The sequence below is a fragment of the Vulpes lagopus genome, chromosome 9 (genome assembly GCF_018345385.1).
Source record: "Vulpes lagopus strain Blue_001 chromosome 9, ASM1834538v1, whole genome shotgun sequence".
In the NCBI taxonomy this organism is placed as follows: domain Eukaryota; kingdom Metazoa; phylum Chordata; class Mammalia; order Carnivora; family Canidae; genus Vulpes; species Vulpes lagopus.
In genome coordinates this window covers 25,616,223-25,638,455 of record NC_054832.1, presented here as the reverse complement: position 1 = coordinate 25,638,455, position 22,233 = coordinate 25,616,223, and the positions used below count along the sequence as shown (strand labels likewise).

At 33.3% G+C, this 22,233-nt stretch overlaps 1 protein-coding gene across 3 annotated transcripts in view; it reads right to left on the bottom strand.

Moving 5' to 3' along the window:
- CSMD3 (CUB and Sushi multiple domains 3) overlaps positions 1-22,233 on the bottom strand; it is a 1,188,176-nt gene that overhangs the window by 263,353 nt on the left and 902,590 nt on the right. For all 3 annotated transcript variants that reach the window (XM_041769740.1, XM_041769741.1, XM_041769742.1), the window contains 3 exons: positions 18,542-18,733; positions 9,835-9,973; positions 6,412-6,599 (listed from right to left, as the gene is read on the bottom strand). In XM_041769740.1, the coding sequence (XP_041625674.1) occupies positions 6,412-6,599; positions 9,835-9,973; positions 18,542-18,733 (519 nt within the window). The remainder of the gene's footprint in view (positions 1-6,411; positions 6,600-9,834; positions 9,974-18,541; positions 18,734-22,233) is intronic.

Below are 22,233 nucleotides of genomic sequence, written 5' to 3'. Positions count from 1 at the left end.
ACAAGTAGCTATTCTTAAAGAGCAAAGTTCTCTTTATAAAATGCAGAATAAAAATGTATCTCGAAGATTTCCTACATTTCATTAATGCTATTATTCTAGGTTTCTAATTATGACTTGATTTAAAATGAGAAAACACCTCTTGAATTTGCTCAAAACCAATTAAATAATTACCATCTAATTATTATATGTAGGCACTATTGTAAGACACTAATTGTATAGCCATGTATAACAGAGTTCTTGCTCTGAAGAAGCTTGTATTTCAGTGTATTTGTCGGGAGTAGTGGAGTAAATGGGGATGCAAATGGTAAATAAACATGCAAATAAACAAGAAAGTATCAGGTAATGAAATTACAGAAAAAGGAGTAGAAAGCACAAAATAAGATCTGAAGGCATATAAATATAAATGGAGTAAATTCAATGCACCAATAAAAGAAACATATAACTCATATGTACCTGAAAATAAGTTCCCATAACATATAAAAAAATGGCCAAAAATTTAAGAAAAAAAATTAAAAATTAAGAATTGTAATAGATATGCCCAAGTGTCTCAATAGTTGCTTGACCAAGGAGGTTTTTTTAAAAAATAGTGAGGATATAAATATTTAAGAAATATAATTAGCTTAATTTAATGGATATATATAAATACCTTCACCTATCAATTAAATGTGCTCTTTTTGCTTCCCATAGAGGGACAGTCATAAAAATTGACCATACCACAGGCCATACAGCAGTCATGCCCAGGAATTGGGATCATACATATCTTGCCACAGTGCAAATAAATTAAAAATGTGTGATTACTTATATATTGAAATTAATTTATATTATTTCTGACTAGCTCTTAAGCAGAAAAAAATAATAATGCAGTGGTATTAGGACAAGCTTAGAATTATTGATAATGAAGCTCTACATTTTAAAACTTTTGCAAAGCAAGTAAAGTGGTACTTAGGAAAAATATATAGCCACAAAAGTTCATATTAAAAGAGAAAAAAATCTAAATATTAATAAGTATTTATTTCAACAAACTTTAAAAAAGCAAAAGCAAATCCAGAGAAAATAGAAGGGAATAAATATTGTAAATAAAAGCAATATTAACACATGTTAAACAATGTTAATAAAAAACATACAGTGACAAAGTAAGAAAATACTGCAAATATTTTTATGTCAGTAACCTTAAAAATTGGATGAAAATAATTCTTAGGAGATTTTCAAAAATCTCTGAATGTAGAAAACTTGGATAGATATAAACCAATTAAATTCTACTCCCTCAAATCACTAAGTTCCTATTGTTATAGGAATTTCTAGCAAATATTTAAGAAACAGAACAAACTATTATACAAACTATTCTCTCTTATACAAACTATTCTAAATACTAGAAAAGTAAGAATTCTCCCAAAGTTAGGGGGTTGTATAATCTTGATTGAAACTAGACAAAGACAGTTATAAGGAATGAAAATTATAGATTAATTCCATGTTAAGAGACCAAAGACAATAAAATTTTAATTGATCTTAATAAGCCCATGGCAATATATACCATAATTACAAAAATTTAATATTTTGATGCACTGAAATCAGCAAAATATACTAGAAGCAAAAAAAAAAACCCATAGCAAATTGCTTTTATCCTATAAATGTGAAGATATTTTAATGTTAGAAAAGTATAATATATTTTACCAAATGAAGAGCTTTACAAAGGAAAACCATGTAATATTTTCAATAGCTGATGAAAAGGCAGTTGAAAAAATTGAAGTCCATATGGTTAAGCAATTTTTAGTAAATCAGGAATGGAAGGGAACTTCCTATAATTGATAAAATTACACATAGATAGTGTAACTTTTGATTAAGAATCCATTCTGGAACACACTCTGAACGAAATCTTAGTTCTGCCATAGGATTGGGCAAATTACTTAACATTACTGTGCTAAAACTTCTTTAGAAGTAAATGATTTTTGTATGTAAATAGTCTTAAAAAGCCCCTGAAAACAAGGAGTTAAAAAATGTTAGCTCTTATTAACATTACCTCAACCAATAGTAAGTATCATACCTAACAGTAAAACATTAGATGCATTCTCTTTAAAATCAGTAATGACCGAAGAACAATGGCTACCACTGTCTTAATTTGATAGTACTGAATTTCTTACCCTATTCAGTAAGCAAGAGGATGAGGGGTGGGTGAGCATAAAGACTAGAAAAAAAAATCACAAGAAACAACAAACTAAAAAATAAAACAAGAACTGCTACTGTTTGCATAGAAAATCCAAAAAAATCCATAGAAAAAGTATGATAACAAATGAAATAATTAAGCAGGTTGCTAGGGATTAAATAGTTACAAAAAATCCATTTATTAGATACAACTGTCAATATGACTAATTACAATGGAAACTACAAGATATTTAAGCTTTAGATGAGAAAAATTTATAAAGAAAATGTAAAGCTATTACTGAAAGACAATGAGGAAAGCATGACTAAATTGAGAGATATGCCACAATAGTAGATGGAAAGATTAAATAGCATACATACTTCAATTTATTCCAAATAATTCATAAATATAATGCAATCCCAATCAAATTCAACAGGCAGAAATAACTTAATTCTAAAATCAAAATAGAAGTTAAAAAGGTGAATAGACACCAGGACAGTTTTTGTTTTTGTTTTGTTTTCTTTTTAAATATTTTTTTGTTTAATTTTTTTTATGATAGTCACACACACACACAGAGAGAGAGAGAGAGAGAGAGAGAGAGAGAGAGAGAGAGAGGCAGAGACATAGGCAGAGGGAGAAGCAGGCTCCATGCACCGGGAGCCCGACGTGGGATTCGATCCCGGGTCTCCAGGATCGCGCCCTGGGCCAAAGACAGGCGCCAAACCGCTGTGCCACCCAGGGATCCCTTGTTTTTGTTTTTTAAATTTTATTTATTTACTCATGTGAGACACAGAGAGAGAGAGACAGAGACAGAGACAGAGGCAGAGGGAGAAGCAGGCTCCATGCAGGGAGCCCAATGTGGGACTCAATCCCAGATCTCCAGAATCACACCCTGGACTGAAGGTAGCACTAAGCCACTGAGCCACCCGGGCTGCCTGACACCAGGACAGTTGTGAAGAAGGATAAGGTGGGGTACTCTGCTTACCTCATATCAGTACTTATTTTAAAGCTATAGTAGTAAAATTCAGAGAAGTCTTGGCCTGGGGATAGAAAAACTGACCAATAGAACAGACTGGAGAAGTCAGAAACAGTGATAAAGAGATTTGATATTTGACAGCAGTAGCATTGTCTTGTCAATAAATGGTGCTAGCATTATTGATTATTCACTAAAAAAAAAAATTAGATTCCTAGCCTCCACAAAAATAAACTCCATATATATATTAAAGAGATTAAAAATCAAAAGCAAAACTTTAAAACTTTAGAAAAAGTTAAGGAAAATGCCTTTAGGATTTCATAATAAGGAAAGATTTTTAAATCAAGGCATAAAAAGCACAGATGAAGCATGAAGAAGAGGAAAGGATAAATATTGATATTTAAAATTTTTGTATAGGAAAAGAAACCAGAAATAGAGTGAAACTGTTTGCCAAAGTTGGTGATAAGATTTTTACTACAATATGGAAAAAGAATAAAGGATTATTATCCATAATATAAAAAGGGTTTTCTATAAATAAAAAAAGAAACAGGCAACCTACTAGAAAAATGTGCAACAGTAGAAATATGCAATTAACCAAAGGAAACCTCGGTATGAAAATAGAAAAGAGATGTTCAACTTACTAGTAACTGGAGAAAAGAATAATGACATGTGATAACATTTAATCCTCATGAGACTCACAACTTTCAAGTGTGATAAGAAACTTTCTGGTTCCTCAAAAATGGGGGATTTCTTGAAATCATAAATTGAAAAGGTATCTGCACACCATGCAGATTGCAGCATTGTTTACAAGAGCCAAAACATGGAAGTAGCCTAAGTGTCTGTCAACGGATAAATGAGTAAAGAAACTGTGGTACATATACAATGGCATATACAGCCATAAAGGAAGGAAATCCTGCCATTTGTGACATATGGATCTCAAGGACTTTATGCTAAGTGAAGTAAGTCAGACAAATATATATGCTGTGTGGTTTTACTTATATGTGTAACCTAAATAGACAAACCAAACTCATAGATACAGAGAACATATTGGTGTTTTCAGTGGCCAGGATGGCAGTTTGGTGAAATAGGTGAAGGTGATCAAAAGGCATTTATATATCTGGGTCCATTTATAAGATAAGTTCTGGGGATGTAATGTATAGCATGGTGACTCTAGTTAACAATAATATATTGTATATTTGCAATTGCTAAGAGAATAGATCTTAAAAGTTCTCATCACATAGACCACAAAATGTATAACTATGTGTAGCCATGGTTGCTGCAGTAATCATTTTACAATATATACATATATCAAATCATTATGTTGTACACCTAAAATTAATACAATTGATATGATTATACATCAATTATATCTCAATTTTTTTTTTAAATGTGAAGTTTCTGAAACTTTCTTTGCTGTTGAGAATATAAATTGGTGCAACCTCTTCTGAGAAGAACTTAGCAATACGTTAGGTTCAAGAGGTTCATACCTTTTGACCCAATAATTCCATTCCTAGGTATATAATAGGTACCTTAGAAGGACTTTCACAATTATGTTCAGGAATGTATGCAAAAGAATTTTCATTTCATTATGAAACATATTTGGTAGTGTAAAACTGAAACAAACTGTCTATCCAAAAATTTATAAATTAACTGTGATACAGTCATGAGATGGAATATAATAAAGAAATTAATAAACTAGGTCTACATGTCTCTATCATTAAAAACAGTGTAAAGGGAAAGAATTTCATAAGCATATGTACATGATGGAAATAGATAATTTTTATGAAAATAGGATAAAAGATGTGTATGTGATAGAAAACATGAAAATACCTAGAAACATACATACATGGAAAAAATAAGCACCAAATTCAGAATTAGGAGAGAGCAATTATAAAAAAGGAGGACTAAAAATGGTCTTGAGTGCTCATTATGGTTTGCCTGGATAGTCAGCCAGCTGGGTCTTGCCTTGTGTACAGTGTGGGGAGGCCCTTCCACATGGAGAGATTGGTATGGTGCTAAAGTTCAATCCTGCATAAGACCAATACTTTTTAACTCATAGTTGCAAGGCCTAGACGAGCATCTAGCATTTGCAAAGAGCATTTGCAGAGAACCCCAATAAATAGCTGGCCACCCAGATCTTCACTGTCTGGTGTCAGGCACCTTGTAAATTTTTCCACTGACGAGGCCATTTTCTTTCTTTCTTCTGTAAGATGAAAGACTCATAGAGGGCTCAACCTTTCCACTATAATGAAATCCACATATATCAAGTCTATATCCAGTAAATAACATGGTCCTGGCATGCATTTCCAAATTTTGTTAGAGCTATTGGAGGATTCCAAGTACCTGTATATTGCTAATTTGTCAGTTTTCTCTTTCTCTACCAAAGACTTCCTTAATCCTTGCCATGTAAACTTGTGGAATTAATCTGTACTTCTTTTGATAGACCTGAAGAGAATACCCCTTATATTTCATATTATATTTCTTAACACAAGAATAAAGAGATCTGAAGCAAATATGACACAATATTAAGGTTTGTCAGGTTGGATAACAGATACTATGAAGTTTGTTTTGTTATTCTATATAATCTTCAGTTATTGAAAATATTTCATAATGAAAGAAGAGCTAAGTGGTAGTAACAAATCCAAAATGTGTATTTTTAGTGCTCAATTCATAACTTGAAATAAATTATCAGTGTATCCTTTATGAACCCAATTATTAAAAAAAACCTTTAACTTTAAACAACTAAGATCTTTTGTCTTATAGTCATTGAATAAAAGTTAAGAAAAATATATTTATAAACATCCATAGGCATTGTAATTCATTTAAATACTTGCAGAAATATTTTAAAATATTATAATTATCACTATATTTTATTTTCCCTAGTCTGAATATTGACAAATTTAAATATCTTTAGACATTTTCTGAAATGTAATTATCAGTATACTTTATTCTCCTTATCACTGAGATTAGTCTCTGAAAAAAGATGAGTGAATCTTCAGCTTCCAAAAAATTTGTTATTGTTGTTTTTTAATATTTTGTGGTCTTGGCCAACTACCACAGTGTACTAATTGCTAATTTGTTTGTCTGATACATTTCCTTTGGTAGTAATTAGGGAAATGCTAATTTCCTTCTCACTGATAGGAAAAGTCTACAGTGAGAGCCCTTTTATGAAATAAATTATAAGTAATCTGCACTAAGAAATACTCATATAACTAACCACTGACAATAGCCAATGCAGAATTACTCTTCTGGATAAAATACAATCTAAATCATGCAGCTAAAATCAAATGTTCACATTTACCTTTGTATTCTAAATGAAATCCAGTGTAACTAACAGATCCATCACTCCGAAAAGCCAAATGCATAGTATTTGAGCTGCTTTCTATTCTCTCTGGTAACTTGCTGTCTTGAAAACTTCCAATCAGCGGGCTATTACTGTCTGGTCCATCATATATATAGAGGAAATCGTAGTTAGGTTCTATGCTAAAACTAAAAGGAGAGAGAGAGAGAAAGAGAGAAAAGGAGTTGGAATGGTTACTGCTAAGGTATTAAGTGTGATAATCAATAATCATATATTAATTTAGTCAATACCTTTTAAAAATAACAGACCTTGTTAACATAAGCTAATTTGAGAAAATTTACCTGGCAACACTTTGAATATGAATATCAAATCAGTGGAAAAGATGTATTGGTATTTTCAAATATTTCTAAGTTGGCACTGTGTCTACAGGGAATATAAATGGTAGTAAGGTAATTTATCTAATGAATGGGTAAAGGGTTTTGAGTCAGATATATAGGTTCAAGTCTTGCTCTGCCCCTGTTAGCTACATATCGTTATGTAAGTTACTTTATATCAGTAAAACATGGAGGACATCTATTTTTAAAAATTTTCATGCAGATATTTTCCATCATGGAAGTGCAACCTCTTTTTTCTTTGTCAGTGACACTATTTGCTTGAACTTCAAGCATATTTGCTGTTTAAAATTCAACTCTACATGTCTGATTCAAGCAAAAGTTTGAAATTCAAAATTTACATTTAAATTACTCAAATGAAGTCCTTCACATGCATTAGGTATTCTTTTTCCTGAAAGTAAATATATTTTCTTCCTTTAGAACTTGATGTAAGAGAAATCAAACCAACTCCCTGTTCGTCAAAATTAAATAATGTGTAAATAAGGACATTTTAGCATGTAAATTATTCAAATCAATATTTTGATATTGCAAACTTTGCATAATAAATTTGCCTTAACAACCTTCAAAAGTATGAGAATTGTCCCCTAAAGATTATAGAACTCGCATATTTAGAAGGCAAAGATGTACAATCATTTGTCTATGACCTAGCTCACATTGTGGCAGAGAAAAGGATAGATAGACTCAGTTGGGTCATTAAGAAAAGTCAACAAGTTCACAATATAAAATAAAACCAGTAAAGCTTGCAATTGTTAAACATCCATCAGTGGAAAAACTATCCTGTCAAATTTTATCATCTTTGTATATAAATAAGAAGCTTGTTAGGTAAGAAATATTCTTTCCAAATCTACTGGATTTATAGAGGATACATTTATATGACACTTATAAACCCTTACATATGCATATAAAAAGAATAGGAATCCAGCTAGCTTACTTGTGCATACATAGCAGTGAAGAAAAACTGGTATAATGCAGGGTTTTCAAACTCAATAAATAAGGGACCCTTTAATATGAGAAAGTTAGGAGACCACCACAATGTTCCATTCCATTTAATTTATTCAGTGAAATCTTCATAACTCTAAATCAATTAATTACTCTTGAAAACTTTTTGGTGGATATAGGCCTAAATTCTGGTAATTTTTGCTGTAAGGTAGCAGGAATCAGAGGACAAGGCCTTATTTTGTTACTTACTACACTTCTTCTGGGGTAAAACACAACCTTTCTGAACTTCATTTTTTTCAACATTAGGATTTGATGAGTGTTATAACTTCCTTACCTATGTCACTGTTGGCAGAGTCACTGGAAGCGAGTGCTTTATAAATATATACCTCTATGTATTATCCTCAGAAACCCAAAAACCTATTTAACAAGGGACTGCAGCCCATTTCTTTTTAATTTCTAGTTTGGACCTAAATAAATGCTTCTAAATATTGCTTTGTAACTTTTTAAAGAGGGACAATAAGACAAAGAAGTCGTTTTTTTTAGGAAATTTTAGAATCTTAGCTGTAATGACTATTTTACCTGAAAAAAAAAAAAATGGAGAGTACATTCTAATAGAAAGCTCTACATTACAAGGCAGTTTCATAAATATTAACTTGGTCTTGTCAATAATCTTGTGGTATAAGGAAGGGATTATCATTTCCATTTTCCCAATGAGTACACCAAGGCCCTGAATGTCAGTGATCTCCCTAGGGTCACATAATAAACAACACAGCTGGAAATTAAATTTAGGTCATGCATTTCATCTAATACAGCCTTCTATCGCTCATTTATTAACTACAATAATTTTGTAAGTCTACTAAGGCCTGTATCATTTAAATTGACATTTCTAATGTCTGTACTGCCATTTCCTCAACTGTAAAAATGAGTATGTAATAACCTCAGCAAATTGTCTTATAACTTGGCCCTAGCATAACTAACATTACCATCATTATTGTTTTATTATTACCAATTATCAATGTATCTCTACAAATTATAGATATCCAAAGTCTAAATATGTACACCTTATCACATTTTTATGAGCTCAAATTGTTTTTAAAATCTGGTTTCAATATACTAGAAAAAAGTACATATTTAACTTTAATATTTTACATAAATACCAAGCAGCTTTAACACACCGTCAGAGCCACTGTATGTCAATCTGGGACACTGAAGGTCAGGAACATCTCTACTTAAAGAATCATTTGAATTGTCAATACCTAATGCTTCCCATTGAAATATTAAGGGAAAGGAATAGGACCAGGTTCTGTGACAATAGGTATAATTTCCATGTGAAGAAATAGGTTCATTCCAAAAACTAACCTAGATGGTGGAGGCAGAGTTTGAGCTCGAAGCCAGCCACCTTCTTTCCCACACAGGAAGCTGAATCCTCTGCTACTTCAGTGCTAAGCCTACCCTGCAATTGACATTACTAAGCAACAAATGTAAATTCTGGAACACTCCCAGGTAAAGCTCTATCATGAGACAAGTTATGCTGAGAAATCATGTGGGAATGATTCATCGGATTCTTCTTTGTCAGCTTGACTTCATGAGATCACCATAAAAATAACAGGTAGAATGTATGTTTTCACAAGCTCGATGGTAATGTGCATGCACAGATGGGTATTTAGAGGCTACAAAAAGATGTTGGGTGGTACACAAATAGGAGAAAAAAAACCCTGGAAATCTTGACCTTTTAATCTTGAAGTTTGGGAAAAACTAAATTTTTTGAGGCAGCAATGGTAAATACAGGGAGAGAGGAAAGGTTATAAAGAGATCACATTTCAGTAGAGACAATAAACTACTCGACCTTTAGCACACTTCCTCTACACTGAAATCTGGTGAAGATGGTCACCTGCTAGCCTTCAGAACTACGGTGGCATCTATACTATTACACAAGGCTCTGAGAACTGCTGATTGCAGAGTATTAGTGCTGGAATTAATGAAAATTAAAACGTCATATACAGAAATAAAACTTTGCCTAGTGCAAATGCTAGGATAAAATAACAAGAAAAAATATATATATTTTTAAATGTGGAAATGTACAGGAACTCACCTGATAAATGCCAAGGAGATAACGTAGTCTGTGTTGACTGTGATAGTCCAGTCACAGTCCCTGCTGTGGGGATATGGATGAGGGAAGTTTGGTGAAAGAATAAAGCCTGAAGATCCTGTTAAATTGCCTCCACAGGGTGCTTTAATTTAAACAAACAAACAAACAAATGCTTAAGTGATTAATAAGATTAGTTATCAATATTTGTATAAACACTTCTCTGAAGAATTTAGAAGATTCTGTACAGATCTGACTTTTTCTAGTATTGGACGGTTGAGAATACTGCATTGTATTTCAAGAAAGGCCATTAGAATATTAAAGACATTAAGTGTGTAGTTACATTGAATTTAGCTTTTTTACTGGCTTCAAAAGACAAGAAGAAATTATAAATGTACCCTCCTCACCTTCTATTACTATTTGTTTCATGTAAAAGATAAGTATTGAGAAGAAGAGTACAGATGGTTTTCCCACGGTTGCTAAGACCAAATCTCAAGCTTACAGGAAAAATCAGAAACAAAACAAAGCAAAATGAAATCTCTAGTAAGTGGAATAACGGGATATGAGATACTTGGCTCATTTTCACATCTTCCCCAGTACCTTTTTTAGTGTATTTATGGAGGAAGAGTTTTTGACAATAGTGAATGAGTGAGAATGGATAATTATTTGTGAACCTACAGCTCTTTACAATAAAACACCCTTATACTGAATGTTACCATCTCCCTAAATTCTAGTTGTCTGACTTGTTGATGAAAATAGACAAAGACTACAGTTATTGCAGATACAAACAAAGGTTTCTGTGACACTTCAGTGGAAAAGCTTTAAAACTTGTCAGTGAAATTCAAAGGACACATTCTTTAGGGGATTATTGTTGAAGTCTGTGTTTAACAGTTTATGATCAGGAAATAGTATATAGAATTGTCAGCTTCAGAAAAAACAGAGCCATGAAGATAGGGAGGCCCCAGTGGTGGAGTGGGACAGTGGGGATATACACACACACGCCCAAGAGAGACTGAGATCATGATTTCATGATGTCTCATACATGTAATCAACATGCCAAACTTCTTCTCTTATCTGAATTTTAAAATTATAGTTTTCTCACGTAAATTTTAGCATTCAGTTATAAGGCATTTTGGATTCTTTTAACAGCATCAAATTGGTTTTGGAAGAAGGAACATTTTGGATCTAGCAACATTTCAGATCTCTGTTCTTTGCCTGAGTCTAGATAAACAAAATCATCACTCTGATTTGGTAACGTTTGCCATCTAAATAATGGATGTCTGCTAGGATATTTCTCTCCTCCCCTCCACTACCCTTGCCTCAGTGTCTCAGTGACTGTAGATAACCTCAGCCCTACTCCACTGAGAATACTTATTTGCTTAGACTTAATTTATTCACTACTGCTTACCTATCACCTGCGCATCTTTGTGGATCTTATCAAATGACTAGACATAAATATATCAGCTTTCTATAGTCCTCCCTCTTCAAATTTCAATGTCTCCTGAATATTTCTCTGTACAATTAGAGGATAAAAAATCCCCTCCTATTAATCAGAATAACACCCTCAACCTGGTCACATAATTGCTCTTCCTTCTCTGGAATCTTGGTTTATTTATCACCTTCAGTCTCTCTGGCTTTATCCCTTGTGTTCACAGACAGGTTCAGAGGTCTTTTATCCAAAAAATAAAACAAAGTTCCTTAGAATCGATTGCTTTTCACTGTTTTGTCAGCTGAAATTGTTGAATTTTACCTGATGATTAAAAATGCCCTCACCTTTTTTGTGTTTGGTTAAATGGGCTTACTGTGAGGAACCACCCTTCTCCATATGACTCAGATAAAACTCACTTACCATGTATTAGATAGGACCCCTTAAAGAAGCTCCCTTACTTTCCTGTGATAAGACCCTGTAGATTCCAATTCTTTGACTCAATTGATTAGCTAAATTTACTCATTAATTGGAATAAAATGCTTGTAACTAAACTTTAATTAAGCTTTCATCCTTCCTCTGAGCCCCTGAACTTTGGTCCACTCTCAGCCTTGAGTCAGCACACAACATCTCCTGAGGACAGGATGGACTTGAAAGACATCATTCTCTGCTTTACTAATTGATTGGTCCACTATTTCATCCCATTTCCCTACACTGAGTTCTTTTTAGCCTTATATACTCCACTCCGTACAAGGAGAATTCCTTTTTTCTAACTCTTGAGATGCTTGTAGATCTTATGGTTACATTGCTCTCCCTATCACAATGGTTATCCCCACAACACCCACACTGCAATAGTTCTTTACAAATATAAGTCTCTCCTTATTTATTTATGATTTGTCTTTTCTAACTAAGTCTTTTGAAGAGGACGTCTAATGTCATTGGCTCTTTCTTCACCTGTCTGCTGTATTTACTTATAGGCAGACTAACATGATTAGCAAAGCAGGTCACCACCAGGAAAAAAAAAATCTCATAGAAAAGCACCAAAGTATTCATCCCAAAGTATTCTCTTTGGTCTTACATTGTTTTTCTTTTAAATTATATTGACAGAGACACAATAACCTTTTTGTTGAGTATGGACTCTAGATAGCTTTATTAGTTTCTTTCCACCTCCCATTTTTCTTCAAACATTGCTATCTCCTTCAGCCTCCATGTCCTCAACACAAATGCTTCTTAGCCTACCCTAGAATGACTTTTATACTTATTCACTTTATTCTTCTCATCGTATCTGTAGCCATTCTTCAGGGTTGACTTTCACCTTAAATTGACTCTCCTTGTTGCTGGAATTCTACTTCTAATTTTCTCCTAGTGTCTTTGTACAGATCTCAGTTTTATTACCCAGTGTGTTTTCTTCAACTTTGTCTTATAATTCCTTGCCTAGTCATCTCTAATTTCCTTGCCTAGTCATCTCTGATTTTTGCTCTGTTAACATTCTTCCATGTTGACCGTATCCATTTTTAATTTATTTTTTATTTTTTATTTTTTTTCCGTATCCATTTTTAAAATTCTAAGCCATATGCCCAAATGCTCACTAGCTATCTCTACCTGATAGTCTACAGATCCATCATTAAACACAGAGTATCTGGCATATCCAAACCTCAACTCAAATTTGTTTCTTTTCTTTTTTTGCCACATGGATCATGATTTATTGTGTAGCAAGTCCCCTATCCTTGGACAGTTAGGCTGTTTCCAATTTGTGGACTTTGTAAACAATGGTGGCACTTTTCACCCTCTTTCAGATGATTTTTTTTTTTTTTTAAGTAGGCTCTATCCCCAACGCTGGGCTTGAACTCACAACCTTGAGATTAGGAGTCTCATGCTTTACCAACTGAGCCAGTCAAGTGCCCCTCAGATAATTTTATTGAGGTTAGAGCTTCTGGAGCTTTCTGGAGACAGAAAGCTGGGCCTGAGCACATGGACACTGGAAGTCCAGTCTGGAGTCCTTCCCTCATGCCCAGCCCCCTCATGTCCAGCCTTATTCACACGATCTCAGGCAGCCATCTCCACTGCCATATTGTCCAGCTCTGTATGTCATGTCATTGTTTTTCTTTTTGCTTTCCCCTCTAACTGCCCTTCTCTTCTGGTTATGGCCCACATCCTGGACCAGGGCTGGGACTCTTCAGTGGACAGGAAGGGCTTGGCTTGAGAATCCCTTCTCCACACCTACTGTGTGCTGGGTACTCTGCAGACACTGGGCTTACATTAGGTCTCCCCATCCTGTTCCCCTTCTTCAGCTATGGCACAGCTGTGTTCCTGGCAATTCCACTTTTGTTCACCCTGGGCAAAAAGTCCTACGTGTCCATACTAGATATTTCAAATTTGTTTCTTCTTTTGCATTTCTAAGTTGTTTGATTAGTGCTGTCATCCACCTATATTTCCAAGCTAGAGGTTTAAGATTCTTCTTTTCTTGCTGCATCCATGTACCACTCCCATCAAGAAACACTACTAAGACTCTACTTCATACATCCTATAGCTATATTTCAACCTATTGCTCTCCTTCCTTTCCTACAACCATATTTCTAGAACTGGTTCTTATCTCCTGAATTATAACAACATCTTCTTATTTCCCATGCCTCTGGTTTCCTCTAACTCATCTCTCTCCCAATAAAAACATCTAATCGGACTATGCCTATGCATATAATTCTGCAATTATTTCACACTGCCTGCATGATAATGCCCCAACTCCAATACAACTTTTATGACCTGATCCTTACAACCTTCCCAACTGAATCAACCACCATCTTAGACCCAAAATTTACACTCAAGTACTATCAAACTGCTTCTAATTCCTGGCACTTCTATGCCTTTGCTCCTGCTATTCATGTCTGCCGAAATGTTTTTTCTCTTCTACATGTATAGAACGCTTATGTTTTAAGATTTGCCACTGCCTCCACAGAGCTTTACTGGAAATTCTTAGCCTGGGCTCTACTTCAGCTCTCTTCAACTTCCTCTAGTATGCAAAAAACCTCTAATTTTCCCTTCCATATGTACTTAAGTATTCCCTTCAGGTATCTGCATTCATCACTAATCTTAAATTAAAGACTGTGTCTTAAATGTTATCTTAAACCTGGGATTCAGTACATAGTACACATTCCATAAATGTTTGTGGAATTGCTAATGGCTTCTTGTATTGATTATGAAAATGGTGAAAATAACTGGGGATGGATGAACAATCTAATTTGTAGCTATATATTTTGATAAAAATAATAGCATATTTTGCCTTTAGAATTTGTAAACTTATATATGAATTTGAAAAAAAATAGAAAAAATGTGTAGTAAGGGCAAATGTATGTATGTATGCGTATATGTATAAAAGACAAAAATGATAGCAAAATGTTCTTTGTGTTGTTGTTTTTCATAAACTATGGTAGCTGGATTGTGTGAGATTACGTGGTAGAGGGATTCTTATGTTAATTTGAGAGAGCATAGGAGAGTAAATTTGTCTAAATTCTCCTTATCTTTCACAGGGAACATGTTTTGTTTTGTTTTGTTTTTTTAATTGTCAGAAATATACAATTTCTGACAATATACAATTTGTATATACAAATGCATGTGTCCATATATACTTTTATGTTTATATCCTTTATCACCAAAGATATAGGAACATTTTTAAAAAAGATATAGGAAAATATATTACATATATTTTTAAGTATCTTACTGGATATTTTCCATGACCATTCTATAATCTAGGCATAAGATCATCTAAAAATTCTTTTGATTACATTATTTAAATTATATACCAACAATTTTCCAATATAGTTCGTTATAGTTGATTTTGGAAATCTGCAAAAGCCACTGAGGCAAGGAGAGATATTACCTGACATTTGTATATCCCAAATATTGAGTAAAGAAAATTTTCTTTGCCTCAAAAACAGTAAACTTTAAATAGCATTTGGAAAATACATTTTTATTTTTATGCATGTAATCATCAAACATCCAGAATAAGAGTCTCTTTAAGTCAAATAGATTTATGAAATAAATTTTCAGTTAGGTTCCTTGGATTTCTGACATAAATGATGAGTGTTGTTCCTCAAAAGGCAGTTACACAGGCCACTATTGATAATATTTTATAATCTTTTTTTTTAAAGATTTTATTTATTTATTCATGAGAGACAGAGGCAGAGACATAGGCAGAGGGAGAAGCAGGCTCCTCACAGGGAGACAGATGCAGGACTCGATTCCAGGGCCTTGGGATCACACCCTGAGCCAAAAAACAGACGCTCAACTGCTGAGCCACCCAGGCAACCCTATTTTATAATCTTAATTTTCTTTGACCCCATTTAGTTTTATTTGTGTATACTGACTTTAGCAGCAGCCCACTCACATTAATGTCTTTGTTACTTACCTTCATATTGAGTGCTACTACTTTCCCTTTGGCAATGTCAAAGTAATCTTCACACTGTCAATTTTGTTGGAATGAATTCTATTAACCCTCTTAAAGATGACGTCCTTCTATTTGGTACTTGCTTAAAGGCTAACTATTTCAACATGCAAGCAAAATGCTTTATACTCCAGGGTCTGAGACATAGACTTATGGAGTTTCTAAAAAGTTCAGAGTTAATCTTTGGCATAGTATTTCCAATCATGGAGTTCTTTCTTATCAGTTTCAGAGGTCAAGATTTGTGCAGCCTTAGCAATTTTTCAGACTTTTTTTTTTTTTTTGAGGTTATTTTCTTCCTCAGAGAAGCTCTAATGCATATCTTCTCCTCAAGCTATCTTTTCCCACCAAAAAAATAATACACAGCACCATAATCCATAAAAAAACTTTGCTCAACCTGCACAATTTAAAAAAGACTTAGTGTTTCACTATTTTTCCCCCTAGAATTAGGACTTGAAAGCTAAAGTCTTGTCTACAAATGGAATTTTATTAAAGCTAATCACAAAACGCTTTCATCCTCTATGTTTTGTATTTTAGTGTTTTCTAGAATTTTAGTGTAAAGCTGTCTGATATTTTAGAATTCTAAACATAATAACATCTCACATTATATAGACGTCTGGTAATTCTAATAAGCAACACCCTCTCACTAGGTTGAAGAGTTCTAACAAATCAAAAACTCCTACAGTAGTTCTGTAGTATTCTATCATTTCTTCTTTACACAAAGATTCTCTTTATGGGATAGTCAAATTCCAATCGTTTGGAATGTGGTGTTTTAATTTAATTGGATTTTTTAAGGTTAACTGAATAGTAAACAAATGGAAAATTAATTCTTTTTCTTTCTTTGAAAAAAAGAATTTTAAAGATTTTATTTATTTATTCATAAAAGACACACAGAGAGATGCAGCGACACAGGCAGAGGGAGAAGTGGGCTCCCTGCAAGTAGCTCAATGTGGGACTCAATCTTGGATCCCAGGATGACAACCTGAGCCGAAGGTAGATGCTCAACCACTGAGCCACCCAGGCATCCCTGAAAATGTTTCTTAACTGTATTTTATTTTTTGTTTTTATAAGTATAGTTATAGTAAATGTATATTAATCAATGCTTGATTTAGAATCTTATAGCAGTAGATTAACAATATAAATGTTAAACGGAAATAATGAAGATTAAAGGAGAATATAGGTAAGCCTGTATTGGTTCAAGGTATGTCCTTATTTTATTTTATTTTTTTAAAGTTTCTCTAATAACATGTTATCTGCCTCATTTTCTACAAAGGTCTAGAACTGTCATTACTCTCTGACAGGCTTGAGGCTTTAGATGTGTCTTGCTTTATCATCAAGTATTTCTGAAATGCCAACGTGTAAAACACAGAAAACGTGATGTGAAAATACAGATTTTTTTTTTAGCTTTCATTTCATTAGAAAGTAGGTTCACAAGAATAGGGAACTCCTCTGTTTTGTTTTTTTTTTTTTTTTAAGATTTTATTTATTTATTCATGAAAGACGAAAGAGAGAGAGAGAGAGAGAGGCAGAGACAGGCAGAGGGAGAAGCAGGCCCCATGCCTGCCATGGGACTCAATCCTGGGTCTCCAGGATCACGCCCTGGACTGAAGGTGGCGCTAAACCACTGTGCCACCTTGGCTGCCCCTCCTCTGTTGTTTTACTGCCAAATCCTCCATGTTGAGAATAATGCCTAGGATACCCTGAGTGACTAATGAATTTGAGCTTGCAACTCTTGCATATGAAGTTACAAGACGAGGAAAACAAATCTGAATTGAGTGCTTGAGTTTGTTCCCTTCTGACTGAGGTACTACACACTCTTCCTATTACCATGTGACTCAAAATAATTACTGTGAAATGATTATTGAAAATGCATTTATGCATTGCGTATAAGTGAATAAAAATAAGGTTTTGTTTCCTAAATGTGCCAGATTTGCTTAAGCTGAATTCTGTAAGAAATACAACCATGAACAATGAATGAATGAATCTGGAATCTCTCAAGTTGCTTACAGTATAGTAAGAGAGAATATGTAAAGAAATAAAATTTTGAGTAGAGAGAACATACTTTGGCAAAAATCTATTGTAAATTCAAGACAGCATTAATTCTAAGACACTTGAGGTAAAAAGTTTGAGATTAGCCAATTTTAATTTAAAAAACTTAATAATGAGATTTTAAAAAGATTTTATAGCAGGTTTTATGCTAAAGGTGGTAGGTACATTCTTCTAACTTTTCTCATACCAGTAGAGATATAATATGTATCTTAATTTTCTAGAGTTTAACTTGGAGGATCAAGAACAGAACATAGAGGTAAAAGACAGTTGAATGCATGCACCAATCTGCTGTAAATCCTTAGGTTATCAAAATAAAAACATATTTTACTACTCATGAATGGAATGTAAAGCCAAAGCTTTGAAACTAAACTCAAACATAAAGTTTCAATTAAATTTCCATTCTTACAAGAAATATCTATTAGAGATACAAGATGAATATGGCTCATTTCAAATGCAGAATCTGAATCTACTCTTTTAAATTTTAAAAGCAGTGGGTAACTACATTTTTATAGTAGATAAAGGAAAATTTAGACTTTTCAAAAGCTTTACTTATTAACTTTTTTTTTGTTTTTTAGTCAGGATCATCAAACCATTGAGAATCTAATGAAATTATGGACCTTTTCATTAAGAAAAAAAATTATGATCATTTAAGATTTTATGCCTTTTTTTGGAGATTCATAGATCTTAGAAATATTAGATCTCATATAAAACCTATTCTAGAATATTGTTCTTAATAACATCAATACCCATTTTAATCATTGTTTTATATTTATATAAAATTTTCGTTGTTCTTTAATTCATACCTATACAGACTGGTGGGCTGGGCTGCCAGAAGTATCGATTTTCTACTTGAATGCAGGTTATTCTTTCCTCTCCTTGAAGCTCATATCCTGGGTCACACTGAAAAACAACAGTGTCCCCAGGTTCTCGTCCATCCCCATTTCGAGTCCCATTCATGGGAACCCCTGGGTCACGACATGCAGTGGCAACAGAACCTATCAAAAGACAGAAACAAATCTTTAGTTTTGACGGTACCAAAATCAATTTCAACATTCCAGACCTTACAGTTTAGAATCTTCCTTATATCTACATGCTTTTAGAAATTTACTTAAGAAATGCTTGGGCCAATTTTTCAATCCCTACACAAAAAAATAATTGTAATACTTTTTGTTAATTTGTGTGCTAACTTGTTTCAAGAAGGGGCATGCCATTTTAGTAGCTAAATAATAGATTTCCTGAAAGTTATTAGATGCTCTGTGAAAGACTGTGTAGAAGTTGAAAAGAAAACCATAGAAAGAACATATCTGCAAGGGATCTATTCCACAAAGGACTTGTATCTACGATATACATAAATAACTCTTAAAACTTAAGTGTGGTAGAGAAGAGGAAGAAGAAAACACATCCAATTAAGAAATGGGCAAAAAAATTTCAATGAAGAGGATACTGGATGGTACACAAAAAGATTTCTTTAACCTCATTTACCATTAGGGAAATGCAAATTAAAACTGCAACGAGATATTATTATATACCTATCAGATTGGCTAAAGTAAAAAATAAGATCACTAATGCTGGCAAGGTTCTGGAGAAAATGAAATTATTCATGCACTGCTATTGGAAATATCAAATGTTACAGCCACTTTGGAAATAAGCATGTTTCTTGCAAGACTAACCATGTGCTTACCATACAGCTCAGTAATTACATTCATGTACATTTATCCCAGGGAGATGAAGACTTATGACCACATAAAAACCTGAACACATATTTATTCATAGAAGCTAAAAAGTAGGAATAACCCAAATGTTCTTCAACAAGTGAATAATTAAACTAACTGTGTTTGCATACCATGGAATATTACTCAGCAATAAAAAAGAACGACAATACACATCACAACTTAAAAGGATCTGAAAGGAATTATGCAGAGTGAAAAAATAGAATATCAAATACAACATCAAATATAATACTGTATGACTTTATTTATGTAACATTCTTGAAGAGACAAAATTAGAAAGCTGGAAAACAGATTAGTTAGTACCAGGAGTTGTAGGGGGAGGGGATAGAAGGGAGTGACCATAGCTATTAAAGATAACATGAGAGATCCTTGTGATGAACTGTACTATGTCTTTACTATGGTGGTCTTACAAATCTACATAGAGTTAAATAGGGGCAGCCCAGGTGGCTCAGCGGTTTAGTGCTGTCTTCAGCCCGGGGCCTGATACCGGAGATCTGGGTCGAGTTCTGCATCAGGCTCCCTACATGGGGCCTGCTTCTCCCTCTGTCTGTGTCTCTGCCTCTCTCTCTCTCTCTGTCTCTTATGAATAAATAAAATCTTAAAAAAACAACAACAAACAAATCTACATAGAGCTAAATAAACATACACACAGATATATTCAAAGTTAGTAAAATTTAAATAAGATTGATAGATTGTATCAAAATCAATTTTGTTGTTAGGATATTGTGCTATAGTTATGCAAGAAGTTGTCATTGCAGGAAACTGGGTGAAGAGTATATAGGATCTCTTTATTATTTCTTACAACTGCATATAAGTGTCTAAAAATAAAAAGTTAAAAAAATCATTAGAGAAAGCAGAATAGTATGAGACCATAGGAAAGCAACTATTCTTCTATATACAGTATATGACACGTTTAATAATAGTTAACTCCAATTATTCAGGTTAATGGACAAAATATTATTTTGAATTACCATAAAGTAGATTTACCCTAAAGCATATGGCAATTAAGTATTAAGACAAAGAAGCTATTAAAATTTCCATTTAAATTATTATTAAACTATATTCATAAATGTAGGATTCACCTAGTATAACTTATTTTTTAATTGTATATTAAATTAATGACATAAATTGCTGGATTACAGACACATAACTGATATTCACTCATTCATTCACTTACTAACTTAATATATTCCAAACATTTTGCTAGGTTCTACAAACACAAAGAAGAAATGAGCAGACACAATAGAACTAAAGAGACTCCAAATTATTTTGCATAGTGGTGGTACCAATAAAGAGATTCTATTATAAACATCCTGAGGGGGTAGGTAGTTATATAGATACACAGGTAAGTAGATATAGATAGATTGATAGATAGATTGATCAGTCTGCCTAGTAAACTTGTTGTAGCTCATCTCTCTAACATATATACACAACCAAGAAACCATAGAATCTGCACCCAATATTGTAATGTTCTGATTCTTAAAGTTGTATGGGAATCAAAAGGAATATATCATCTAAAAAACTGAGAAAAAAAGGATAATGGTGGGATGCTAAGTCTGACACTGAAAAAAAAGCAGTAGATCTCAGCTCAGGTCTGGATCTCAGGGTCATGAGTTCAAATGCCGTGTTGGGCTTCATGCTAGTTAGGAGCCTACTTAAAAAGAAAAAAGAAAAAAAGAGGAAGAAAAGCAATCTGTAAAATAAAGGGTACATAGGTGGCTCAGTTGCTTTAGCATCAGATTCTTGTTTTTGGCTCAGGTCATGATCTCAGTTTTCTTGAGATCAAGTCCTCTGTCTGACTCTGAGCTCAGAGCTGATCTGCTGGAGATTCTTTCGCCATCCTTCACCCTTCCCACCCTTCACATGTGTGCATGAACACACTCTCTGTCTCAAATAAAAAAATCTTTAAAAATAAAATAAAATGCAATAACAACAAAAAATGATCATGCATATATATATATGCATATGCAACATATATTTTGTTTACTTTTCCAACAGACTAAAAAAGTTAATTTTTAAAGGGTTTCATTTTTAAAAGGGTTACTAAATGTGGACTGCAAATACAATTTTACTGATCACTTAAATGAAACAAAACCTATGTATCATTTTGTATAATCAAAAGTCTTGTAGTTTTGCTTCATTTTTTCTGATAAACTAATGTTTCTGAGCAATGACTATGGGCAGGAATTTTACAAATATAATTCCTTGAATATTCCTAACAACCTATGAGACAAGTGTCATTATTATCCTTATTTAGAGGTGAGAAAACTAAAATTTAGAGAGATTAACTAACCTGTCCAATATTACAAAAAGTAGAGTACAGAACCAAGATCTGAACTGAAATCTGTCTGACTTTAGAATCCAAATACTTAAATGTTATACTAGACTGTCCTCTTCTGTCTGCAACTGCTCCAGAGATGTAATTTTTCCCTCCATAAAATAAAATAAAATAAAATAAAATAAAATAAAATAAAATAAAATAATAAACCCCATTAAGAAATTATGGAAAAGGTAGGGATTATATCAATAAATGGAAAAGCTAGAGCTGGCACAAATTTGAACTATTGTAAAAATATTAAATCTACCTTCATAGGAGTTCTTGTTGAAACAGTTGTTTTTAGTTATTAATAACAAATTCATATTCAAGAATATTGAGGAAATGGGGTAGGGAGTTGGTTCCAATATCCAAGTAAATTTGTTCTGTAGTAACCATCTGTTCCTTCACAGAGCATCTATAATGCATTATAGGCTCTGGACAATTATGA